Source organism: Hemibagrus wyckioides, linkage group LG02 (genome assembly GCF_019097595.1).
Source record: "Hemibagrus wyckioides isolate EC202008001 linkage group LG02, SWU_Hwy_1.0, whole genome shotgun sequence".
NCBI lineage: Eukaryota > Metazoa > Chordata > Actinopteri > Siluriformes > Bagridae > Hemibagrus > Hemibagrus wyckioides.
In genome coordinates this window covers 11523451-11546895 of record NC_080711.1, presented here as the reverse complement: position 1 = coordinate 11546895, position 23445 = coordinate 11523451, and the positions used below count along the sequence as shown (strand labels likewise).

Sequence of the window (23445 nt, the reverse complement as noted above, 5' to 3'; positions counted from 1 at the left end):
GATCATATTTTATACCGAATACCTGCCTAAGACTACTGCCAGCTACAACAACCCAGGTCAAAGCAAATGTAAAATAAAATGCCTCCAAAGTACCTCTATTAAAGCAGTGTGATTTGTGTCTTGCAAGGCATTCACACTGACATTCAGTAACACTAGTGTTATCCTGTGCTGTTTTCCAGAAGAAAATAAAAAGTTTACTAGTGGATAGGGTAAGAGAAAGGTATTCATCAAGACTCTTCTCTGTTCTGACACCTATGTGGTGGAATGAGGGTCCACTAGATGTCTGAACAGCTGAGTCACTGGCTGTCTTGAAATACCGGGTGAAGAAATAATTAAACTAGCACTTTTTTTTCCCATGTTTGCTCCCAGCAGAGTTTTAGGCTGCTAGACTGTTAGGTATCCTTAGTCTGTGACCTAGTGAACCAGTATTGATGTTTTCATTGATAGTGTCTCTCTGGATAAGGGCGTCTGCCAAATGCCATAAATGTACTAACCTTTGGGAAATATCTAAATAATTCATAGAGAAGCAAGCAGACTAGGCTTATCGATCTGGTGTGATTAGATGTCTGGTGCCCATGAATTTTTTGCTTTGTCATGGAAGCAACTTCAGACATCTCCTCTTAATTCTCTCTCTCTCTCTCTCTCTCTCTCTCTCTCTCTCTCTCTCTCTTCTCTTTTTGGAAACACAAAAAAATATCTAAACAACCATATTTAGAATTCACAAATAGCCAGTTACAGGATATACAGATTCTGGCATCTGGTAAACTAGCTAGCTAAGATAAGCTAGCTGTATTATTTATGTTTAGCTGTTACATGTTCCACAGTGGCCTTGAGTTAAACCATTAATCCATAGTCAAAACACTAACAGCAGAGTTCATATTAATCTAATGGAGCTTTGGAGCTGTTAATGAACTAATGCAATCACTATTCCTAGCTATCGTTTTAGCTAATCTCTTAAAGCTTTCATCACAGAAATATAAAATAAATGTACTAACAGAGTGAGCGTGGATGAGAGAGACAGATAGAGAAAGAGAGAAAATGATGCTTTTGAAGAAGATTTGTTAAGTGAAGCTTTTTTTCAGAGAGGTTTTGTTGTGCTAATGTATGCATATTTAGTGAAGTAAGTAAATTATTTAGTAAATTACGCTTACCTTTGCAAGAGAAACCTTAGAGCTTTGTTTACTGACAACCGTAAAATGAAATTCTGTTTGTAATTCAAATATGATTCCCCAGGACCCCAGATTTGAAAAGAAATGGTAACTCAGTAGATAAACCTAGCTAGTCATGTTGCTTTAAGGCATCATAATATTTGCAACCCAATGGATCACAGCCTTGTCACAAGACATTCCCAAACCATATAGCAGGAGTCCAAATCTTATCCACAAAGGGTTGGTGTGGCTTCAGGTTTTCATTCCAAACAATCAGGAGGCAGTCGATGCAGCCCTTGCTGAGTAAGGCTGGACACCTATGGCATACATCAATTTGTGTTTTCTGTAGGAGTGTAAGACTGAGACGAGAATGCTGATTTGCTTTTTGTTATACCTGAGTCAGTCTTCTTGGTGTACTTTTTACTCTGCCCACGGATGATGAGGATAAAGACAAGCAGGAGGATGAAGATCAGTCCTACGAGTGCTATCACCACCAGAAACCACCACTCCTCATAAAATGGGGAGGCTTTCTGAGCTGGAAATTCAAGAAGTAATACCACATCAATGAGACTTTGTAATCAAACATATAAAAACATTGAGAAAAATTTAAAAGTCTAAAAGTTTAAAAATTCTTAAGGTAGTCTAACTTTCCTCACCAGCTATGGAAGGTGAGGGAGCACTAGGAGAGCCATATCCATAGTCATTGACCCCAATGACCCGGAAATCATAGGTGACCCCTTCACGCAGCATGTCCAGATTTAGGGTGTATGATGTCACCTCTTTAGGGATGTCTTTGATCAGGATATCCCACAATCCTTCATCTGTAGATAATTGAAATGTGTATAGTTATTAATCCTACTCCAAAACTTAGTAGGACAAAATAAAAGTTTATATACCAGAACACTGGTTCTCAACCAGCAAATCAGGTCCTCAGATGATGTGGTTTAATTTTTCAAAGGGATCTACTGTTACTTGTTAACACATGCTCATTACCAGGACAATATATTCTACTAAAATATATGTTGTCTAAAGCTCTAAAAAAACCCTGAAAATTTCCAACTTCAGACAAATTCTAAGAAAAAATAAAAACCTGATGAAATTCCGAGAAGGTTCAGCATATGACATCATATCAACATGGCTGCTGATGTCCTAATTTCTCTTTTACATTTAAATGAGATTAATTTGCTTTAGGTCAGACACCATTAGTTGGTTAAATCTATAACACTGACCATACAGTCCATTCTTTTGAAAAGGTAAAAACTGTGAACATTAACATTCTGACCATTTTCACTTTCTAGATACATGAATTGCAACGTGATTAAAATCTAGTGATTCTGGTTTTTATTATTTATTCATGTCTAGGCATGAATATTTAATCTGTATAATAACTCTCTTTAGTAAAGAATACGAAATCAGTGTTGGAAGGCTGAAAGGGTCTACAATTTATCTCACATATTTTAATCTATAATAGCCTTTTATGCAGTTTCCATTTAATGTTTTGAGTGCATGGACATAAAACTCTATTCATTTTGCAGTGTAAATCTGGGTTCTACTGATTTGAAAATATTTCTGAATCTTGGTCCACTTTGCTGTTTATTTTAGGATGTACCAGATGGTCTGGCTTCAATGACGTATCGTGTGATGGGCGCTCTGCCAGGGTCACCACTTGTCCAGTGGAGCGTGAGGGCCGTGCCATATCGTGAAATAAATGGTTCACCTGGAGGCCCAGGAGCACCTGCACACAACAACAACAGCGACAACAGTAAGAGAAATACAAGATTGGGAACCACTTTTAAAAATTGATCTAAACCAGAACAAAAGCTGAACCTTCTCCTGGCCCTGTGGTGATGTTGGCCTCCACCTCTGGCCCATAGGTCAGGGTTTTGGCACGGATGCGGAAGTTGTAGGTCACCCCTTCAGCCAGGTCTTTAATTTTCATCCAGAGGGGGGCGCTGCCTTTTACATCCACTGTAACAACTTTACTGACACCTGAAGTGTGAGGAGAGGAATCTGTAAAGGAGACACTACAAATCTAGATACATGCAAAAGCGAGAGAAGAAAAGCTTACATCCAGCACATACATGCATGTACTATGATAAAGAATGGAGGTTGAGTTTAGAGTAAACAATAGAGCTTCACTGTCTCTCTCCTAGACCTAAAACGCTCTCAAACTCTTACTAAAGCACAAACCTAGGCCCTAATTCTCTTATTCCTATAATTACTCAGGAATCCATTCCCTAACATGTGTTTAAAACAAGGCTTGATTAATGGCATGACATGACATGGTGCAGACGGCAAAAATTAGCTAAGGTATGCCATCTATTACACGTTTTTCTTTCACAGAACAGAACACAGCATGGACTGATTTTCAGCAAAAGCTTTAGTAAATAAAACAACGTTCAAATTAAGCCTACATTTTCTGTGTATCAAGTGTAATATATCTCTGTAAATATGTTAGAGTTTCTCACCATCGATGGGTGAGCAGGGCTCATAGATCACACGGTAGCCCTCAATTATGCCATTGGGATGTTTGGGCTCTCCCCAGGACATGTTGACAGAAGAAGTGGTAAGCTCACTAAAGTGGATAAAGCTGGGAGCACTGGGGGCTGCAAAGGAACAAAAACACACACACATAGCCACAGATAGAGACTTCATTACTGTATTGATTTTTTTGAACAAACAGGACATGACAATCTTCATGTAAACCCAAGCTCAAGTACTCTCAAGATTGCGTTCAAGAGAGAAAATAGAATTTGTACATATTAGATGATGCTTTCAGTGTTTTTGGTTTAGGCAGATAGAGAACTTGTGCACAAGCCAAAGACTTCACTAAGCAGGGCTTAAAAGTTTAAACCTACTTTCACATTTGTTATAGAAGTGTATAATTCTTTTTAGCTTGGATCATTCTAATCTTTCAGCAATGCCAATTTCTTTTAGAAAAAGAAATAGAGAGGCTTGTATTGGCTGATGTCCCAGGATCTCAACTCCATGATGGCCGTCACCTCCCTACTACACTGTCAAAGTCTCTGAGGGAGAGGAAACGGCTAAAAGAATTTACTTTAAAAAAGCTCTTTTTCTGCTAAGACCCTAGTGGAGAGCATGGGGAAGCAAGAACACAGCTCCTATTGTACAGCCCTGCCAAAACCCACACCACATGCTGCCCAACTGATCAAATTCCCACTACCATGCTGTCATATGCTTCCTTCTCTCTAGCCTTCGCATCCAAATATGCCAAAAAGTCCCCCTGAAACTGTCAAATCCCATTAAAAACGACCCCAAAAGAACCTTAAGATGACATTTCCTTCATGTCCTTCAATATTGTAGCAGTGATTTTTCAATCAGAAAAATGTGACCTCTTGTATTGAAAACTCACAATCTAAGCAGCAGGAAACTCTGGGAAGAACATGGGCAGAAAAGATTTACAGTTTCTCATTCTCAAAGTGTACTATTTCAGAGTCATACTGGTGGTCAGAAGGGCAGTTGGTTTTGGTGGTGTACCTGCTTGCTGAGTGCGCCCTCTGGTGGGAGGAGAGCGTGGTCCATCTCCGGCTGCATTGAAGGCGGCCACGCTAATCATGTAAGTGGTGTAGCCTGTCAGGTTCTTCAGCTTCACCCCCAGCTCTGGCAGGAAAAGTGTACGCAGTCTCTCCGTCTCGTTCTGTAGCTGGAACTCCCAGTAATAGATCTGTGAAAGGAAACAGGGTCATTTGGACCATCAGTATTCAAGGTTCAGATGAATAAAAAAGTTAGTGTTGTAATTTGAAGTTTGTTTAACCTGTACATTAAGCTTAATTTCCCCTTTAAAAAAAAAAAATCATTTTAATGATTAAAAACAAATATGGAAAGAAAAATGCTAAACAATACATTATTCATTCCTCTAAACCATTAGCTGGAAAAACAATGCCATAAATAGTTTTAGTAGAATGAACATGCATAATTATATGGATCTGGGCTATTATAGTTTAATTTTGGCTTAAGAGGAATCACACACGCCTAAGGCCCATATAAATGTTAAATGGACCAAAGCTCTGACTCATTATAACACAAGACACGACTATTTATTATAACTATTTATTACTGTTAATGCTCCCTGACTCCAGGGTGTCTGATATAAATGGACTAGCAGGGATAAGCCCCTTGTCTGCCTGTCAGATAAAGAGACATCAATACAATGTTTAATTATTGGCATCCGCATTAGATGATTTGCTTTAAACAGATGCCTTAAAGTGGATTAATTTGGACTAGGGGTGTTTTCAAGACCACCATTATCAAGTCCAAGAGAAGTATAAGACCAGGATTAGCTGAGGTTGAGTGAAGAGTGAGTAATAAGGGAGTCAAGGTCAAGTCATGATTGAGTCCATCTGAGTCAAGGATCAAATCAAGTTTTACATCAAATACTTGTCTTCGTTTAAGCATTGTGATAGTGATTAGGCTGAAGGAATTGCTTCTTGTCAAATGCTGTGCATCTGCAAAGAAATGACAAGATGAAAAAGACTCTTTGTTCTGGAGACTAAGAACAAAAAAAACCCCCCAAAAACAAAACAAAAAAAGCCATTAAGTCCAAGACAATGCAGAAAATGCCTCAAGACTAGACTTGAGTACAACAGCCATATTTTAGCACAAACGCTCTAAATATGGTGTTATATACATAAATACAAAAAACTGGTATGAAAACATAAGGCTTGGCCTGATTTCTTTCTAGCCCAGACTTGAAGATTTATACAGTCCTGTTCACATGATTATAGAATAAAATGTCTCTTTGTGTGTATTTAGGGATAATTTTCAGTTCATTTCACTAAAGTATCCATGACATTATTAGAAAAGATCGAGAAGGTACATATGAAATATATAATAGTTATAGCTGTAATGAACAGAAATCAAGGGGATAATTTACTCCATCAGTCTTTTCTTTTTTTTTTGCACCAAAATGTACACAAAGTACAAATGACAGTAAATAACACACGGCAGAACTCAATATGGTTTGAACAAAATTGGTACAGCTTTGCTGTTTATCCTATTTGATATTCGAAGGAAACATAATAATAAGCCAGTACATCATTAGAAACGTAAAGCACAAAGAAATTGGAAATCATGAATCACAATCTACCTTTATGTATATGTATCATATCATTCTAATTATGGTATCGTGATTTAATGCATTGCTCCACTCTAATCGTTTCATTATTGAGCTACTGATAGATATTAGATTTTCGCCTCCTATCTAATATCACAACTGGCCATTACTGCATAACTGCTTTGCAATTTAATCAGGCACTCAAAAGGAAAAAGAGGCAAAATAAAGTGGATTAAAATTAGCACAAAATCCAACCAAAATTCCACAGAGAAGGGAATAGTTTCAACCTACACACTACTACAAATCTTAGATAAAGGTCTATTAAATTCTATTGCAGGTTTTTTGTAAAGCAGCTCAGCTCTTGAAGCACAGCTTTCAAGGCAAATGACAACGGTATAAAAAGGCTCGCTGAGGATAAGATGTTAAATGAACAGGTTGCAAGGTCAGAATTTTCCCTTAAGAGAGCTCCGGAGGAAAATAAAAAATGTTATTAAATGAAGTGCTTGCAAGGTCATAAAGTTCTATGGTTGATATAAAACTTGCAGCCACCTTGTAGCCTTGAATGTCTCCATTCTGAGCTTCCAGCGGCGGAGGATCCCATGTGACATCAAGCTGGGTAGCAGTAGAAGACTGAACAGCCACGTTCTGAGGTGGAGCAGTGGGCACTAGCGAATACAAAAATGAATATCAAACTCGGCTATAGAGTGGTGAATAAAAAAGCTCTGACTTCAAGTGGATTTTCACTTCTTTAGCGGTCATAGGTCTTCCTGTGAGTTCACTTGAATGCTCACCTGCCTCTCCTACAAATACTTCCTGTGGTGTGCTGATGGGCCCTTCCCCAACGGCATTGTACACACTGAGTCTGATCTCATAGCGCTTGTGTTTACTCAGATCTGCAATGGAAAAAACGAACACACGAAAAAAAAAAACACCTTTAATATTGCAGAAGAACATTTTAGTGTCGACACATTGTGACCTTTTACAAATATTACAGTCTGGGTAAAAAGCTGTTTTAAAATATGAGGCAACAAAGTTTAGGCATTCTGTGGAGCTTGGGAGCTGACAAATTACCTGAATAAACCTGTCATATAAATAAAATGATTTGCTCTGTGGCATATTTGATAAATGTACTTTTTTCAGAAAGAAATAAAAGGTCTTTTCTTTGTTTTCAACTTGCTAGGGGTAAAATTTGCCTTCAAAAACATAACATTTGAAATGACAGGTGAAGTTGTAAACAAATGTACATCTCAATTGTATTTAGTGCTTTCCTTTTTAAAAAATAATAAAATAGTAAAATTGAAAATCCTACCTCTAACAAACACAAATAAATACAATAGCAAAAAATTCATATTTTTGTCAGCTTCTTCATCTAGCAAGACTACAGAAAGTATAGAAATCTACTTTTTTGGCTCAAGCTAACCCACGCTTAAAGTTACTTCAAATGTACAAGAGCAAAATTTTGAATCAAATAAAAATGCAGACAGAACCTTATCATTTTGTTTCTCATTGAAGCTTTCTCATTAATCAATCTCTTAATCTCATGATGTAACTAATAGATGCACATAAACCTAATGGAGAAAAAGTTGCAGCCGATTAAAACCACGTTTCATCATATATACATTTCAGTGTTCAATTTATCAGAACGGATTCTCTAAGATCTAAAATATGTAGATATTTCACTTTTTAAAAATCTTTAATGAACTTGATCCTGAACATTTTTACCATAACATTTAATTGTAAAACATTTTGGAAAAAACCAAAACCTTTATGCGATATATGACATTGTGTAAGAATAAACGTGTTACACATCTGCCAGCTGCCCTTCTGTCTCATTTGCAGTGAAAAGTTCAGTTTATACATACGTAACGCTAATGTTATTGTGATGGGATGTTAGCCGCAATATTAACTTTCTGCTGTGCTCAAGACTTTCTAATGTGTCAGAATATTTATATATTGTAAACTCAGTCAGCACAGTACACCTGTACCAAACACTTACTTTTTTTTTATTACTCTCTTGCAGATGTCAAGATCTGCAGCTAAAAGTTATTTTCTGCTGCAGCTTTCCAGACTGAAGTAATTTCTGTCAGAGCGTAAATAAAACATGGGTATTGACTGGCAGAAACTAGTCAGGATGAAGAAGTGGTGTGGAAATGCTGACGAAGGCACAGAGAGACAGAGGGACAGGCTTGAGACTTACTGTCAAGTTCATATTGGGTGAGTGACGATTCATTCAGGTTCCTGATACTGTAGGGAGCTGAGAATGGCAGGAGCAGAAAAGGTCAAACCAGGAAAAGCAGGACAAGCAGCGAGTAGGTGAAACACAGAGAGAAGAAAAGGAAAGAATTTGGATTAGTGCATTAGTGAAAAGCTGCAAGCTGTAAGAACAGCTTATTGGCACAGGATTGTGCTGTGGCTGTAGTCCAACCTCAGAAACAAGCACAAAGCCTTGAGCCATGGAACAGCTTTGATTACTCGCCTGTTAATGAGACAAAGCAGTGCCAAGCCCAGGATTACACACAAACCCAGGAAATAAGTTTGGGAGAAAGAGATTCTATTATTTTATTCATCACACTGCTCTGTGGCATGTGTTTGTATCACAGAGTTATAGAAGCACTTAAGTATTAAACAATCCAGAATCTCCTGGGCCTCGGGGCAGCATGCAGTTTACCCCTAAGGTTCAGCCCTGATTAGTAGACACTAAATATGACACTTTTATTCACTGTTGATTTGGGTCTAAAGCAAAATGTCAGAATTGTCACTCTCTCCGTCACTCACACAGACAGAAAACCCATCTAGCCAATGTGCATGGTGGACTGGGATGTCCCAGCGGCAAAATTCTTGCAAATGGATAACCAATGGATTTGGTTTTTGAACATTTTTGTCTAGTAATAAACTTTGACATCTTTATTTTAAGAAAATCTAAAAAAATATTTTTACAGAAATTAGATGATTTTTTTTTTCATTTATGCTGATTTTGAATCTCGCCTTGGCTGTCTGCCTGCAAAGATCACTTCGGGTAAGGTGCTTCAGCTTAACATCCACAGTGCTGAAACACTCAGTCTGCTTAAGATGTCTAAAACCTTGATAGTTAGTTGTGCTTCTTTTTATTTTTTTACATGCAATCATTATCAGGATTTGATCTAATTTTTTGCATCATTGCATGCCAAAGTGAAATGGACATGAGCCTAAGCAATTCAGTTTGTAATCAGATACCAGCTGTCCAAATGTTCCTGTGCTGTCACATCATCATCAATACAGAGAAGAGAGTCTTTACATGCTGTACAGGTGACAGGAGAAGATTTTAAAATGTTTAAATCAATAACAAGAAATTGAAACAAAAGAGCAGAGATGACTGAATGAATCCGTGATTATTACAGTGATCACTGCAGTGAAGAAACGACCTGAGTTCCATGTTTAAATGCTACGAGTGACTTCTACCTCAGGTGATGATACAGAGGCTGATGTGGATGAGGCAGCAGTATGGTTTTTTTTCTTAGATTCGATTATAAATATAGAGTTACATGTGGTGTTTTATAGTGGAAATGGAATCTAATCTTTAAATGCAATTTTCTACCTTTATAATACACTTTTCAACAATAATTCAGAATTTGGCCCTATGCTGGGTTTTCCCAGGCTGCTACACATACATAAATATAACTATAGGCTGAGAAAGGCACTAGGAAGCAAGACAAACTATGTGTTATTTTTTAAATGACAGATTTCTATAATGTTCTGATGGAAATACAGTCAGAAAGAATAAACTGGAGATGACTAAAAACTTGAGAAAGACTTGAGAAGCAACGAGGCTATGAAGACATGTTCGTCCTGCCGGGTTCAGTTCTGACTCACCTGTGAGCTCTGCCCAGCTCGCCATTGGGTTGTTGATGGTGCGGACAGTGAAAGTGCGCAAGCGATCATAATGGAGCTCTCTGTAGCGAATCCGAAAGCCCAGCAGGATGCCGTTGATCTGCTCCTCGGAGGGGGTCTGCAGATTAGGGCGTAATAGATCATCAGGTTCAATTATCAAATCCTTTATTGACTTGATATTTAGTAGTGCAATTCCCTGAATAACAGTGAAGGGATGCAGTGTAAGCATTACCTTCCAGCGCAGCAGCACAGAGGTGGTAGTGTGTGGTGTGACGGAGATGATTGTAGGAGCTTTGTCTGGTGCTGTGAGAACATAAACATAGCTCCTGAAATACAACTCAACACAACTGCAGCATGGGTCTCAAATATATTTGTGGAAGATATTGTGAGCACAGTTACAATCTATTTAATTTTTTAAGGAATTATTTTTTAACAATTTTAACAAACTTAATATAAATATAGAGATAAAGATCAAGGTTTCATTTGATAACCAATAAAAACAGTAAAGCAAGCTTGATTATGTTTTACCATTTTTAAGTAAAGTTCAGAGTCATATTAATGAGAAATCTATTAGAGAAGATGTTCTCCCACACATCATCCCGCACATCAGATATTCATTCTACAATTCCACTACTGGCACTAATGATGCCTAGTTACCTCAGTTACAGATTTTCATTATTAATTCCGACCCAGAAAGAATGAGGTGAACTTTACCATCCTGCAGAGTGGTGATAGCCTCGCTCTCCTCGCTGTACTCGCTGTCTCCTATATCATTTGTTGCCTTAACACGGAACTGGTATGAAGTAAATGGCTTGAGTCTGTAAAGAGCATATAAGTTCTGGTCAGGTTTCTCAAAACTTCTGTGTTTGTTGACAGCAATAGACTAGTGAGGTGAGAGTGCTGACTTACTTGTCCACTATATAGGAGTTGGCCTCATGATTGACTGATGCTGAGTGGACGATCCAGTTGATGTTGGGCAGCTCTTTGTACTGCACAGTGTAGTAGCGCACGGGGGACAAACCATCACTGCCAGGTTCCCATGAAAGCAGCACACTACGAGCCTGCACATCCTCCTGAGGCACTCTGGGGCGACTCGGGGGCTGGGGGCGAGCTGAGAGGGAAAAGGTTAACAGCATGATTATTTGGTGGGATATCATAACAATTAAATATGTGATGTACATATAAGAAAAACTGGTATATTTAAATGAGGGCTACTAAAGTTACAGCAAATTCTTGCCAAAAATTATTGAGCAAAAAATATGATGAAGAATGTTGTAAAGGGATTTAAACAAAGGCTAGCTTGGTGTCATAATGTCAAAAAAAAACATCATTAATTCCTATTTAATAACTGCTTTATTTTGCACAGACTCCTGAATAACTGGTACAGCAGATCCTGGATGAGACTCTAGTTCATCACAGGGCACTATGCACACATACACCCATGTCTAGGGGCAATTTAGAGTAGCCTATCCAACTACTGGCATGTTTTAGGAGATGGGAGGAAACTGGAGGAAACCCATATGACCCATGAAACTCCAGACAGGCAGTAACCTGAACTCTGGATCAAATTAGGAGCTACGCCTTTGTGAGCTATTTTAATTTGTTGACAGTCCTTATTTTAATATTCAGTATGTCTGCTTTGCGCACCTCTCTTCTCTGTGGTGACCACCAGAGCCTCAGCAGCTTCTCCCCAGCCGTTTCTGGTCTGAGCCGTTAAGCGGAACACATAAACACTTTCTGGTTTCAATCCACTAGCTGTATACTGCCGTGCACTGGGGCTGAGCACATCCACTATAGCTGAATTACTGTTGGAGGAGTTTCGCCGGTAAGTGATCTGATAAGCTAAAAGAAATATAAATCACATTGATCAAGAGGACGATCATTCAAGACATAAAAGAACATATGGAATAACAATTATTGGTTTTGGGATATATGATTATTGGTATAATCATAGATACAAACTCACCAAGGATAATGCCGTTGGGTTGAGCAGGGGGCTGCCAGATGAGTCGCACTGAAGTGGTTCTGACCTCAGGAAAAAGAATTCCTACTGGAGGCCCAGGAACTGCAAGTAATGAAGCAATGAATTATAGCACAGTTACATCAAGAAACACTACACAAAGCAATTTTCCCATAAAGGAAAATATATCTAGAGTCTCTTACCATCATCCAGTGTGCGCTCCAGGAGTGGGGGTGAACTGGGTACGCCGTCTCCTATACGTGTGAAGCTGAGAACCTGGATCTCGTAAAGGACATACTTGTCTAGACCGGTCAGTTGGACACTGTGGCTGGTGTTCCCCTCCACTACCCAGAAGCGGAATGCTGAATCTGAGTCTTTCTCTCTGTATGCTACCTATTAGAGATAGAGTGGAGACACTCATACACTTTCCTAAGCAAACAAGTCCTAGCGTTTTACTCAAAAATAATTAAAAAAAGAAGTGGTTAACATCTGCAGTGCCTTGTAGCCCAGAATGAGTCCATTACAGTCAGCTTCTGGCACCTCACCCCACCGGACCAGGATACTGCTGGAGGTTGTGGCAAAGGCAGAGACATTTGCTGGTCCACTAGAAGGCACTGCAACCAAAATCCACATTAAAAATTATAGCTTAATATTTCTGTGGCTAAAATTTAAGTTAAAAAATAATGGGGTTATGTTGCCTATAATAATATCTTATCAGATGTGAATATTTTGTATAGGCAAACATATTTATTATAAAACTTGCATTTAATAAGCCTACTTATAGAGATTTTTATTTATGCTATTGCTTCTTTCTAGAAATGCTTTACAAAAGAAAAAATATCTGCCAAAGAAAATTCAAGCTAGAAATTATTGTGCAAGTTTGTCCATATTTTTATGTTTATGATATGTTCATTAGTATGATTTCATTATTTGTAGTGTGTAAAAGCCACTGTCATTTTTGTTCACATTACTAATGGCTCAGCGAAAAATATGAGAAAAATAAATAAAAAAAGAAAGAGGAAAAAAGTAAGGACTTTCTCACCTGACTCCCTAGTTCTGGCATGAACTGGCTGACTCCATGGTCCCGCCCCGATGCCATTGATGGCCTGCACACGCACTTCGTACTCAGTCCATTCCTCCAGGTCCTCAATAGTGAACTCTCTCTCCAGCCTGTCAGGGATGATGTGGGACAGAACTCCACCTTTCATACCAGCCCGCGAGTACTGCACCCTGTAGCCCACCAACTCCGGATTACCATTGTACTCCCACTCCGGCAGAGGCTACAACACATTACACTATTGTATCAAACATCATTCTCAATTACTGTACATATATTGTGTATTTTAAGGCTTAATATATAATGTTTTAAAATATGTGCATAAAAAAAGAGAAGATTACGTGTATCTACTGAGGATCTGCTGAACAAAGAATAGAGCAAGAGGATTAAGTGCAGTCAGACATGATTGTTCACCTACCACCCATCTGAGCCAGAGGCTGGTTTCACTGGCTGTGCGGAGTGTGACATTGGCAGGTGCAATGTCTGGTGGTGCCTGCAATGTCTGAATTTTCCTAGAGGGTTGGCTTGGAGGACTGGTACCCACAATGTTTACTTGACGCATTCGGAACCTATAATACAGTTCAGTGAGCAGTGAGTGAGCAGAAGGCACTGGTGTGTACAGCTGCTGCAGAGAGAAGTGTGTGTACCTGTAAAAGGTGTATGGGTTGAGACCCTCTACTATGAGAGAACGTGAGTCAGGCTCATTAGCCAGCTGATGGACCATGACCCACTCTTCATTTTCTCCGATTACACCGATCTGTTAGAGAAAGAATGGAATAAAAAAGTCCTGAGCTAATACACAGACACTGAGGCAGATTCATCACAGGTACTTTCACACTAAGCATATTTTCTTTAACAGAAAACATGCTGTTCAGAGCTAAGTAAGTAGTCTAGGCTGCTAGATTGATGGATTAGCTTATTTTTTGTTATAATCCTCATGTTTATTAAAAATTGTTAGCTTGTCTTTGCTATAACTTTGAAGCCAGATATCAGTGAAACAGTGGCTGCTTGAGTGATTTTAATGTATGAAGCCAGTTCCAGTTGGACTGTCACACAAGTGCATACTAGAGAATTTCTTCAAAATAGCCATTTTTTATTTTTTAAATTACATTTATATTGGAACGTTGGAATATTGACAATTAAATATTTTCACTTTCACGTCTCCTCAGTTATCCTCCAACATTCTGTCCTCCGAGCTTGTTTTTCTCCATGTTTTTCACCTTATTAGTTAAAAGGTAAACAAGCACAATGGAACATTAAATGTGCTCTGCTGTGTTGAGAAAAATCTCATGTCACAGCATCCCATGAATACCAATATTATTACCTGGGCTTCCACTATCCAGCGGGAGATAGAGGTCTTGCCATCATAGCCAGGTTTAAATTGTAGGGCCACAGAACGTGGGCCAATATTGGAGATGGCAATGTTGGTGGGTGGCCCAGGCATTTCTGCAAGAACAGAGGAACTGTGCTATTTAAAAATGTGGTATTTAAAAGTGATTAACACAACCCATAAAAATACACTATAGGGGCAAAAGACCTTCACCATACATACATCGACCAGGCATAACATTATGACCACCTGCCTATCAGAACCAGCATTAACGTCTTCAGCAATTTCAGCAACAGTAGCTCGTCTGTTGGATCGGATCACAAGGGCCAGCCTTCGCTCTCCACGTGCATCAGTGAGCTTTGGCCACCCATGACCCTGTCACTGGTTCACCACTGTTCCTTCCTTGGACCACTTTTGATAGATACTGACCACTGCAGACCGGGAACACCCCACAAGAGCTGCTGTTTTGGAGATGCTCTGATTCTGTTGTCAAACTCGCTCAAATCCTTATGCTTGTCCATTTTTCCTGCTTCTAACACATCAATTTCGATGATAAAATACTGCTTAATACATATCCCACCCACTAACAGGTGCCATGATGAGAAAATAAATAGTGTTATTCACCTAACCTGTCAGTGCTTATAATGTTATGCCTGATCGGTGTATGTGCTTTTTGAACATCCTGTTCCAAATTCAGTACCTGTGCAGGGAAATTGTAAAGCTACAGCCTACAAAGACATCCCTATACTACTGTAGGGCAACAGTTTGGGGAAGAACCACATTGGGGTGTGAAGGTCAGGTGGCAGTAAACTTTTGGCCACATAATGTATGAGGTAACACATGTTTGTTGCTGTTTGTGAGAGTTAGGGCTGACCTGGTGGCACTCCAGAGGATATAGTAGAGGAGGAGAGCTGGCCCTGGCCCTTGGAGGTCATGGCAGCTACCTGGATGGTGTAGGTGGTGAGGGCAGTCAGGCCTGTGACACGGTACTCCTGTGTTAGGTTGGGCAGGTAGTGTGTGACTCGTGTATTGGTGCGATTGAACTCCTCCCAGGAGATGCGGTAACCTACAAGAAGCAAACATGTATACTGTATATACATGTATATGTATGATCCTATGTTCTACTTTTGTAAATTGGGATTTGTAAAAAAGAGGTTAAAATATAAAAGATATTTCTATGACTTACAGATAGCATTAGATACAAATATTTTAATCATATACCTAAATGACCAGTGGTCTTTGAGGAAGTGTGATCAAAGCTTAATAAGCAAAATAAATCCAGTTTGTAATCTCAAACTGTACCTTTACAGTCTGAATGGACTCTATAAATGTGATTTTTTTTCACTACGGTAAACAGCCAGATTAATAATCAAACTAATTCTACCTTCTAACTTCACTTCAGGTAGAAATAAGTACATTTATGCTTTTAATGTAGAGTCTAACTTTAACCGAAGCTGACATTTATGCTTGCTGTTTGATCGCACTGATTGTACTATCTGTCTTTGTGTTCCTGTTTTGTACTCAGAGTTATGTCTATGTTACACACCTGTTTGACACCTCTATGTAAGCAGATATTTTTCGCCTTGTCAGTTGCTGTCACTACTTCTGTTTATTTGGAGAATCTGATTTGCACTTTCCTTTGTGAGCTCTCACCTCCTAATCAACACTATCCTCAACTGAACTAACACTAGTCACAACTGCACAGGCAAACATAGGATTTCTATCAGTATGGATTGGGAATAAAGTAAAATCCAGCTGCCTTCTCTGTCTCTCTGTCTCTCTCTCTCTCACACACACACACATATACACACACACACACACACACAGACAGACCGACAGACAGACAGACACACACACACTCACAGATCTCCCAGAGATCTGCACCCTAGCTCTACTGATGTTTAAAAAATTATAGCTCTTGGAACTCTCACTTCCCATCATGTACCCCTTTACCTTAAAAAAAAAGATCTAAGTTTGTCGATCATCTGCAAGAAATCATTACTCTAGATATATAATTATGACAGTGACTCCTTCTGATTATCTATGCTTAAGAAAAATGGTTAAGGGAAGACCCTGACATTTTGAAAGGAACAGCACAGGAGTGAAACATCGTGATTACACGATGTATCATTCTCACAGTATTATATTTTTGACTCAATATTTTAATTATGATTTGTATGCAGTGTCTAGTGTTTGTATGCACATAAGCATAATGTCACCTGTCAGAATGCCGTTCTTCTCATGTGGCTCTTTCCAGCTCACTTTGAGGGATGTGTCCAGGATCTCGGTGAAGCTGAGGTGACCCACAGGCCCCGGGGCTGGAAACATACTTAGAACATTCAGTACAACAGCACAAAAAAAACAGCTATGCATTCAGTCTAAAACTGACACTCACTGTCTTCGTGGGTACGGATACGGTGCGGAAGACTCCGGGGGCCGTCTCCGGGTGTTGTGAAACACAGCACCGAAGTGAAGTACTCAGTGAACTTCTTCAACCCAGAGATGTAACCAACGTGAACGCTGTCCTGAAAGTTCGGTCTCACTGTCACCATGGCCACATCCTCCTCATGGCCTGGTTCCCAGGCTAGCAGCTGGGGGCAGATTGCAATGAGTTTGAAAAAAGAAAGTGAGAAAAAAGAGATCAGAGGGCACAGCGTCCATCTCAATCCCCTGGGAGAAAATGCCAATATGTGCTGTGCAGCTGTCACTGAGGCGTTATTGAGATGAATTGTACCACAGAAACAGTGATTTTGTTTGTTCTGAACACTAGAGGGCAGCAGAATGATGGATCACCTTGTAGCCCTGGTTGATGCCGTTGATGAACTGTGGGCTTGGAGCGCTCCATGTGAAGCGAACTGTTGTGGAGTTGATGGCCTCTGCCTGGACATTCCCTGGTGGTACTGTGGGGACTGTACCGCATTGAATGAGAAATACAGAAGAAATGCATCAGAAAATGGGAATTTAGGAAAAAAGTACAAAAACATTGTTAATAATTACTGTGCAGCATGTATTCTGGATAAGCAGTGTGTCTGGCTGCAGGATGCATTGGATTTTTATTCAGTTTTCTTCCAATTTGGTCATTGGCCAATTCCCGCTAACAAGCTTTCGTATCATATGACAGCAACCATCAATTTAATTGATGACTAAACTGTGCCAGGGCTCACCCCCTTGTAAGGTCCACTCTGTGACCTTTTGGCTAAAGACACCCTGACCAGCGCCATTGTAGGCCGCCACCTCAATCTCATAGTTGGTCCAAATGATCAGGTCCTCAAGCAGGAGGTTGGTCTGGTCTGGATTTGTGATGTTCTTCATCTGACAGTCTACCGGCAGACCTGAGAGACAGTATCTAAGCGAGACACAGAAGCAATCAGATGAAACATTTTAAATCTAATTTTACAAGTTGATAACAAATACTTTTCATATATTCTGAAACTCTACAAACAAACCTAGTAGATGAACTTTGATTTGACTCATTTGAAAGGCTTTCTCTAATCCACAGCTGAGCTGAGAGACCACCACAAGACAGAACACGGCGCCTAGTATTGACTAGATATTGACTTTAAACTATGGGTAGCTTTCTGTAGATCTAATTTGTCTATGATTGTTTTGTGGATGTGTAAGAAATACAACTGAGTAGCTTTTCGAATATTAGCTCCAATTGCATGCAAGTGTTTAGAACTGTCATGGGCCTAGTGTTCACCATGTATAGGGCAATTTTAAGTAAAAATCCAAGTGAAGTACACTACACCACTATATCAGTTTCTATTACACTAGGTCAATGCTTTGTACTGAAAAATCAGTTCAGTACTAGTTGAATGTATCAGTATTAGTACTATTAAGTGTTAGTATCAGAACTAGCTGAATGTGTCAGTATCAGTATTAGGTGAAAGTATCAGTACTCTGTAAATGTATCAGTATCAGTACTAGGTAAATGTATCAGTATCAGTACTAGTTGAATGTGTCAGTATGAGTACTAGGTGAATGTATCAGTATCAGTACTAGTTGAATGTGTCAGTATGAGTACTAGGTGAATGTATCAGTATCAGTACTAGTTGAATGTGTCAGTATGAGTACTAGGTGAATGTATCAGTATCAGTACTCGGCAAATGTATCAGTATCAGTACTAGGTAAATGTATCAGTATCAATACTAGGTAAATGTATCAGTATCAATACTAGTTGAATGTGTCAGTATGAGTACTAGGTGAATGTATCAGTATCAGTACTAGTTGAATGTGTCAGTATGAGTACTAGGTGAATGTATCAGTATCAGTACTCGGCAAATGTATCAGTATCAGTACTAGTTGAATGTATCAATATTAATACTAGTTGAATGTATCAGTATTAGTACTAGTTGAATGTATAAGTATCAGCACTAGTTGAATGTATCAGTATCAGTACTAGTTGAATGTATCAGTATTAGTAATAGTTGAATGTATAAGTATCAGCACTAGCTGAATGTATCAGTGTCAGTACTATCTGAATGGGTCAGTATTAGTACTAGTTAAATGTCAGTATCAGTACTAGCTGAATGTATCAGTATCAGTATTAGGTGAAAGTATCAGTACCAGGTAAATGTATCAGTATCAGTACTAGTTGAATGTGTGGGTATCAGTACTAGGTGAATGTATCAGTATCAGTACTAGGTGAATGTATCAGTATCAGTACTAGTTGAATGTATCAGTATTAGTACTAGTTGAATGTATCAGTATTAGTACTAGTTGTATATATAAGTATCAGCACTAGCTGAATGTATCAGTCAGTACTAGCTGAATGGGTCAGTATTAGTACTATTTAAATGTCAGTATCAGTACTAGTTGAATGTATCAGTATCAGTACTAGGTGAATGTATCAGTATCAGTACTAGCTGAATGTGTCAGTATTAGTACTAGTTAAATGTCAGTATCAGTACTAGTTTAATGTGTCAGTATTAGTACTAGTTAAATGTCAGTATCAGTACTAGTGAATGTATCAGTGTCAGTACTAGGTGAATGTATCAGTATCAGTACTAGGTGAATGTGTCAGTATCAGTACTTGCTGAATGTGTCAGTATTAGTACTAGTTAAATGTCAGTATCACTACTAGTTTAATGTATCAGTACTAGCTGAATGTATCAGTATCAGTACTAGTTGAATGTATCAGTATCAGTACTAGTTGAATGTATCAGTATCAGTATCAGTACTAGCTGAATGTATAAGTATCAGTACTAGCTGAATGTATAAGTATCAGTACTAGCTGAATGTATAAGTATCAGTACTAGCTGAATGTATCAGTATCAGTACTAGCTGAATGTATCAGTATCAGTACTAGCTGAATGTATCAGTATCAGTACTAGCTGAATGTATAAGTATCAGTACTAGCTGAATGTGAAAAACAAAAAGGCTGAGAATATTATATGAAAGACACAAATCACAGATGGCCTCCTACACTCGGTTTATCAGCCATTGTATATATAGTTATTCAACATAATGTATTTACAGTATATTGACAGCCATGAGATTTAGAAGGAGAGTCAAGAACCAGAGTTAACTGCATAATGGGTCCACTGAAACAACCATAAAATTTATAAAGTGGTCCACTGGCAGTCAGTGAAGAGACAGATTTGGTTGCAGGTATGGGGCAGTTAGAAATGGCTGAACAACACATTAGCACTGACTCATGCAATGGAGCAGTTTTCCGTGGCTGGATTCATTGCATGGGAGGTAACAAGCCAAACACAATGTCTGTCTGTGCTTTTCATATATTTGGTCTCAGCTTATGGGATTTTATAATGGTCATGTTGTTTTGTTTTCATTAGTGCAACGCATTTAAACACTAATTTACACCTAGGGCAATTTAGAGTAGCCAAATCACCCACCGGCATGTTTATGGGAATTGAGGGGAAACTGTGAGAAACCCCTGTGGACATGTAAAAATCCACACACACAACAATCTGAGCTCAGGATCAAACCAGGGACCCTGGAGCTAGCTGAGAAACAACAACGCTGCCCTCTGTGTCATTGTACCACCTGTAGCTGCTATCATGAATGTAATTTATTTTTTTTTATGCTCCTGTAGGATGCTAGCTTCCTAAAATCATGATGTTATTGCTACGCACATGTAATAGACAGCATAGTACTTTTTTGTATTGAATTGTATTAACAATAACACATTTTGTGTTGACCTAGACTTGACTAAATGAAGTACTATTAGTTAGACTACTAACTAGAGCAGTGTTGGCTCAAGTGGTTAAGGGTCTGGGTTGCTTATTGTGGGTCAAGCTTGACCCTAGCTGACCCTGTGCTCTAACCTACCCTAACCTTCAAAGTTGGGTTATGTGAAGAAAGAATTTCGCTCTGCTTCTGGGTACGTGCCAATTATAAAGGCTTTTTCTACAGTTAGTCAATCTTGCAGGCTTTAAGTTTAACATTAGAAATGTGCTGCAGCTATGGCTACATGAGAATAAGAAGGGTTATGTTTAAGTTCTATAAATGTATATAGAAGTACATTTAAATGCTTTCAGGCTTGTGGTGTATGTGTGATGAAATGGCAGGTGGCGTTGTGGGCTGCAACTTTGTAGCACCTCACTTCTGAAATTGAAACAATGCCTTATGGGATGTGCAGGGTTGTGAATATGTCTTACGTCATATTTATGTACGTTGTAAAATCACTAGGGTCACATTAGCTCTAACAGCGTTCAAGTTCAATTTCCACCGCGTAGAGTTCAACCGCTCTCGAATGAGCAATGGAAGTGTTAATTCAACAGTGCTGAATTTACTGCTGTGCATTATACGTCCTGCAGGGATGGCTGCTTGACTTTCTGCACAAGACTTGAAGATGAATTGAAGCTGACCGGGTGGTGGTGGTGGGCCGGGAGTGGTTTTGGCAGTGTGAGCATTTGTGTGTGTGTCTCACCTGATAATGTAGCCCTGCAGCAGGCCATTCTGGTGGTTCTCTGGAGGAGGCTGCCATTGGATCATGATGGACTGATTAGTGCGGCCGCTGGCGATGACTGTTTGAGGAGGTGCACTGGGTGGTTCCTCGGGTAACGTCAGCCTGATAAAGGACAAGAATTTGGAGTAGGAGATGAAGACAAAGAGACAAAGAAGAAATGAAGATGTGTAAGTGTTCAAAAAGGTTTTTTTTACAGTTTTATAACTTCCATAGGAAGATAATGACTTGGACTTAGTATTAGCAGTATGTCTGTTTTAAATGCCAGAGAAAGACAGATCATCTCTTTATCTGGTTCATGCTCAAACAAACTGCTGGGGTCCATAGCAATGATCAGAGTTCTCAGCAGAAGACCCAGAGAGATGAGCTGTAGCCAAGAACAGTGATAATCAAAGGCACTGAGAACGAAAACGGTATGTGTGGTGCAGTAGAAACCCAGCCAACTTCACTTTAATTCAGTTTAATGTTTTGATTTCTCGCGAGTGTTGAAAATTCTGAAACGGAGATAAAACGTGGTGGTTGGGATGAAAGGGCGAATGCTTCAGAAGCACTGCACTTTGCGTAGTCGTGTCACTCGCACAGACTTTGTTCACGGACAGAGAATAGCCTCTGGTCTGAGAGAATGTAGATGTGGTGGGAGTGTTTGGTAACATTGGTGTGTAAGTCATAGTGTGAACTGCATGTCAGCGTTAGCACTACAGTGAAACTGTGCAGGTTTGCGAGCAGCAAAACTTGAAAGAATTCTCTACACTGTCTGTCTTTGCCTTTAAGGAGTCTGGTACTTGGCAGAGAGTTGCATCAGCATCTCCTGCTAAATATTTCGAAGCCTTGTTTTTCTTAAAAGAACTCATGTAGTATGTTTTACTCAAAACATTTGTTTAACCCCATGCCAGCCCGCTTCCTTAGACACTTTTTCCACTTCTGCTTGCTCGGGCAGTTATTTTTATCTGGACCCATCTGCAATATTTTCCAATCATCTCAGCAGATCAAAATTCCCATAAAAACATACAAAAAAGTTTTTTGTTTTTTTTTTATTTTAAAGGAAGCAAATAGCTGAGTTCAATTGTAATAGTGACACTATTTGCTTAGGCTAGAACAAATCCTTAGACACAATATGCTTGGAATAAATGACACAATTAAGCTAATTGAGGGTTTTATATAACATGTTTACGCTTAAGAAGCATTCTCATACATAAAAACAACAGCGTAACATGAACGGACTAAAGATTTAATAAGCATAACAAAGAAAGACTATGAGTCATGTCACAATAATGGCTGTCAGACTTAGATGCTGAAGATATGCAGGGGTTAAAAAATAATAATGTGCTTTTAAAAAAAAAGAAAAAAAAAGAAGCAGGTCAGAGCAAACAATTGATGTTGTCTGAAGTGAAATAGCCAGGCAAAAAAACACGAAGTGAAGTAGCCAGGCCAAATCTAAAAAACACAACAGAGTTATCAAAAACACAGCTGCAGCACAAAAGGAAAATCCAAAGGGCAAAAAGATCAAAAGTCATACACAGGAGAGCGCTACTGGCAAAAAAAGACTTAGAAACATAGGCTGAAGGTCACAAACAAGACTTAGCAACGTAGCTATAGTGAGAGGGATTTACACTGAAGAGCAAGTGTGAATAGTTAGCTTTTGAACTCGAGTGGGTTGTTTTGGGGATGGAGGGCCGGCTGTTGGAGTTGGCAGTAGATTCTGGCTGATGGAGGATGTGATAATGGCTAACTAATTAGGAAGGCATGGAGTCATACTCATGGTTATACATCATCTTTCTTTTTTTTTAAAGTAAGCATTGCTGGCAAAGGAGACAATGATTTGGTCATCCTGCTGTAACATTGCATCTCCTGGGCCACATTCACATTGTAAGCGCCTCTTCATAATGCAGTGTTGCATTTATGTTATAAAATAGTGTGTTTGCTTTCGTCAATACAATGGAACAATGGCTTGTCCTTCAGATTTCTCAAAGTATTGTTACAATATTTATCAAAGCTATCTCTTTGACACAGACTGTAAAATACCAGCATTGCGAATGAAGTATAGGAACCAGAAACAGAACACAAAAGTGTTTGCACAATGA

At 39.0% G+C, this 23445-nt stretch overlaps 1 protein-coding gene across 4 annotated transcripts in view; it reads right to left on the bottom strand.

Moving 5' to 3' along the window:
* Positions 1-23445, bottom strand: part of sdk2a (sidekick cell adhesion molecule 2a) — a 148009-nt gene that overhangs the window by 11755 nt on the left and 112809 nt on the right. For 2 of the 4 annotated variants that reach the window (XM_058375865.1, XM_058375856.1), the window contains exons 16-42: positions 21329-21469; positions 17601-17782; positions 17230-17345; positions 16832-17027; positions 16656-16754; positions 15311-15502; positions 14431-14552; positions 13754-13863; positions 13525-13675; positions 13092-13329; positions 12548-12663; positions 12253-12442; positions 12056-12154; positions 11737-11931; positions 10999-11200; positions 10804-10907; positions 10322-10392; positions 10072-10207; positions 8420-8476; positions 7014-7115; positions 6772-6887; positions 4647-4833; positions 3617-3754; positions 2976-3158; positions 2758-2883; positions 1805-1969; positions 1543-1683 (exon numbers count right to left, since the gene is read on the bottom strand). In XM_058375865.1, the coding sequence (XP_058231848.1) occupies positions 1543-1683; positions 1805-1969; positions 2758-2883; positions 2976-3158; positions 3617-3754; positions 4647-4833; positions 6772-6887; positions 7014-7115; positions 8420-8476; positions 10072-10207; positions 10322-10392; positions 10804-10907; positions 10999-11200; positions 11737-11931; positions 12056-12154; positions 12253-12442; positions 12548-12663; positions 13092-13329; positions 13525-13675; positions 13754-13863; positions 14431-14552; positions 15311-15502; positions 16656-16754; positions 16832-17027; positions 17230-17345; positions 17601-17782; positions 21329-21469 (3875 nt within the window). The remainder of the gene's footprint in view (positions 1-1542; positions 1684-1804; positions 1970-2757; positions 2884-2975; positions 3159-3616; positions 3755-4646; positions 4834-6771; positions 6888-7013; positions 7116-8419; positions 8477-10071; positions 10208-10321; positions 10393-10803; positions 10908-10998; positions 11201-11736; positions 11932-12055; positions 12155-12252; positions 12443-12547; positions 12664-13091; positions 13330-13524; positions 13676-13753; positions 13864-14430; positions 14553-15310; positions 15503-16655; positions 16755-16831; positions 17028-17229; positions 17346-17600; positions 17783-21328; positions 21470-23445) is intronic. The other 2 variants (XM_058375873.1, XM_058375881.1) reach the window with 2 other exon arrangements.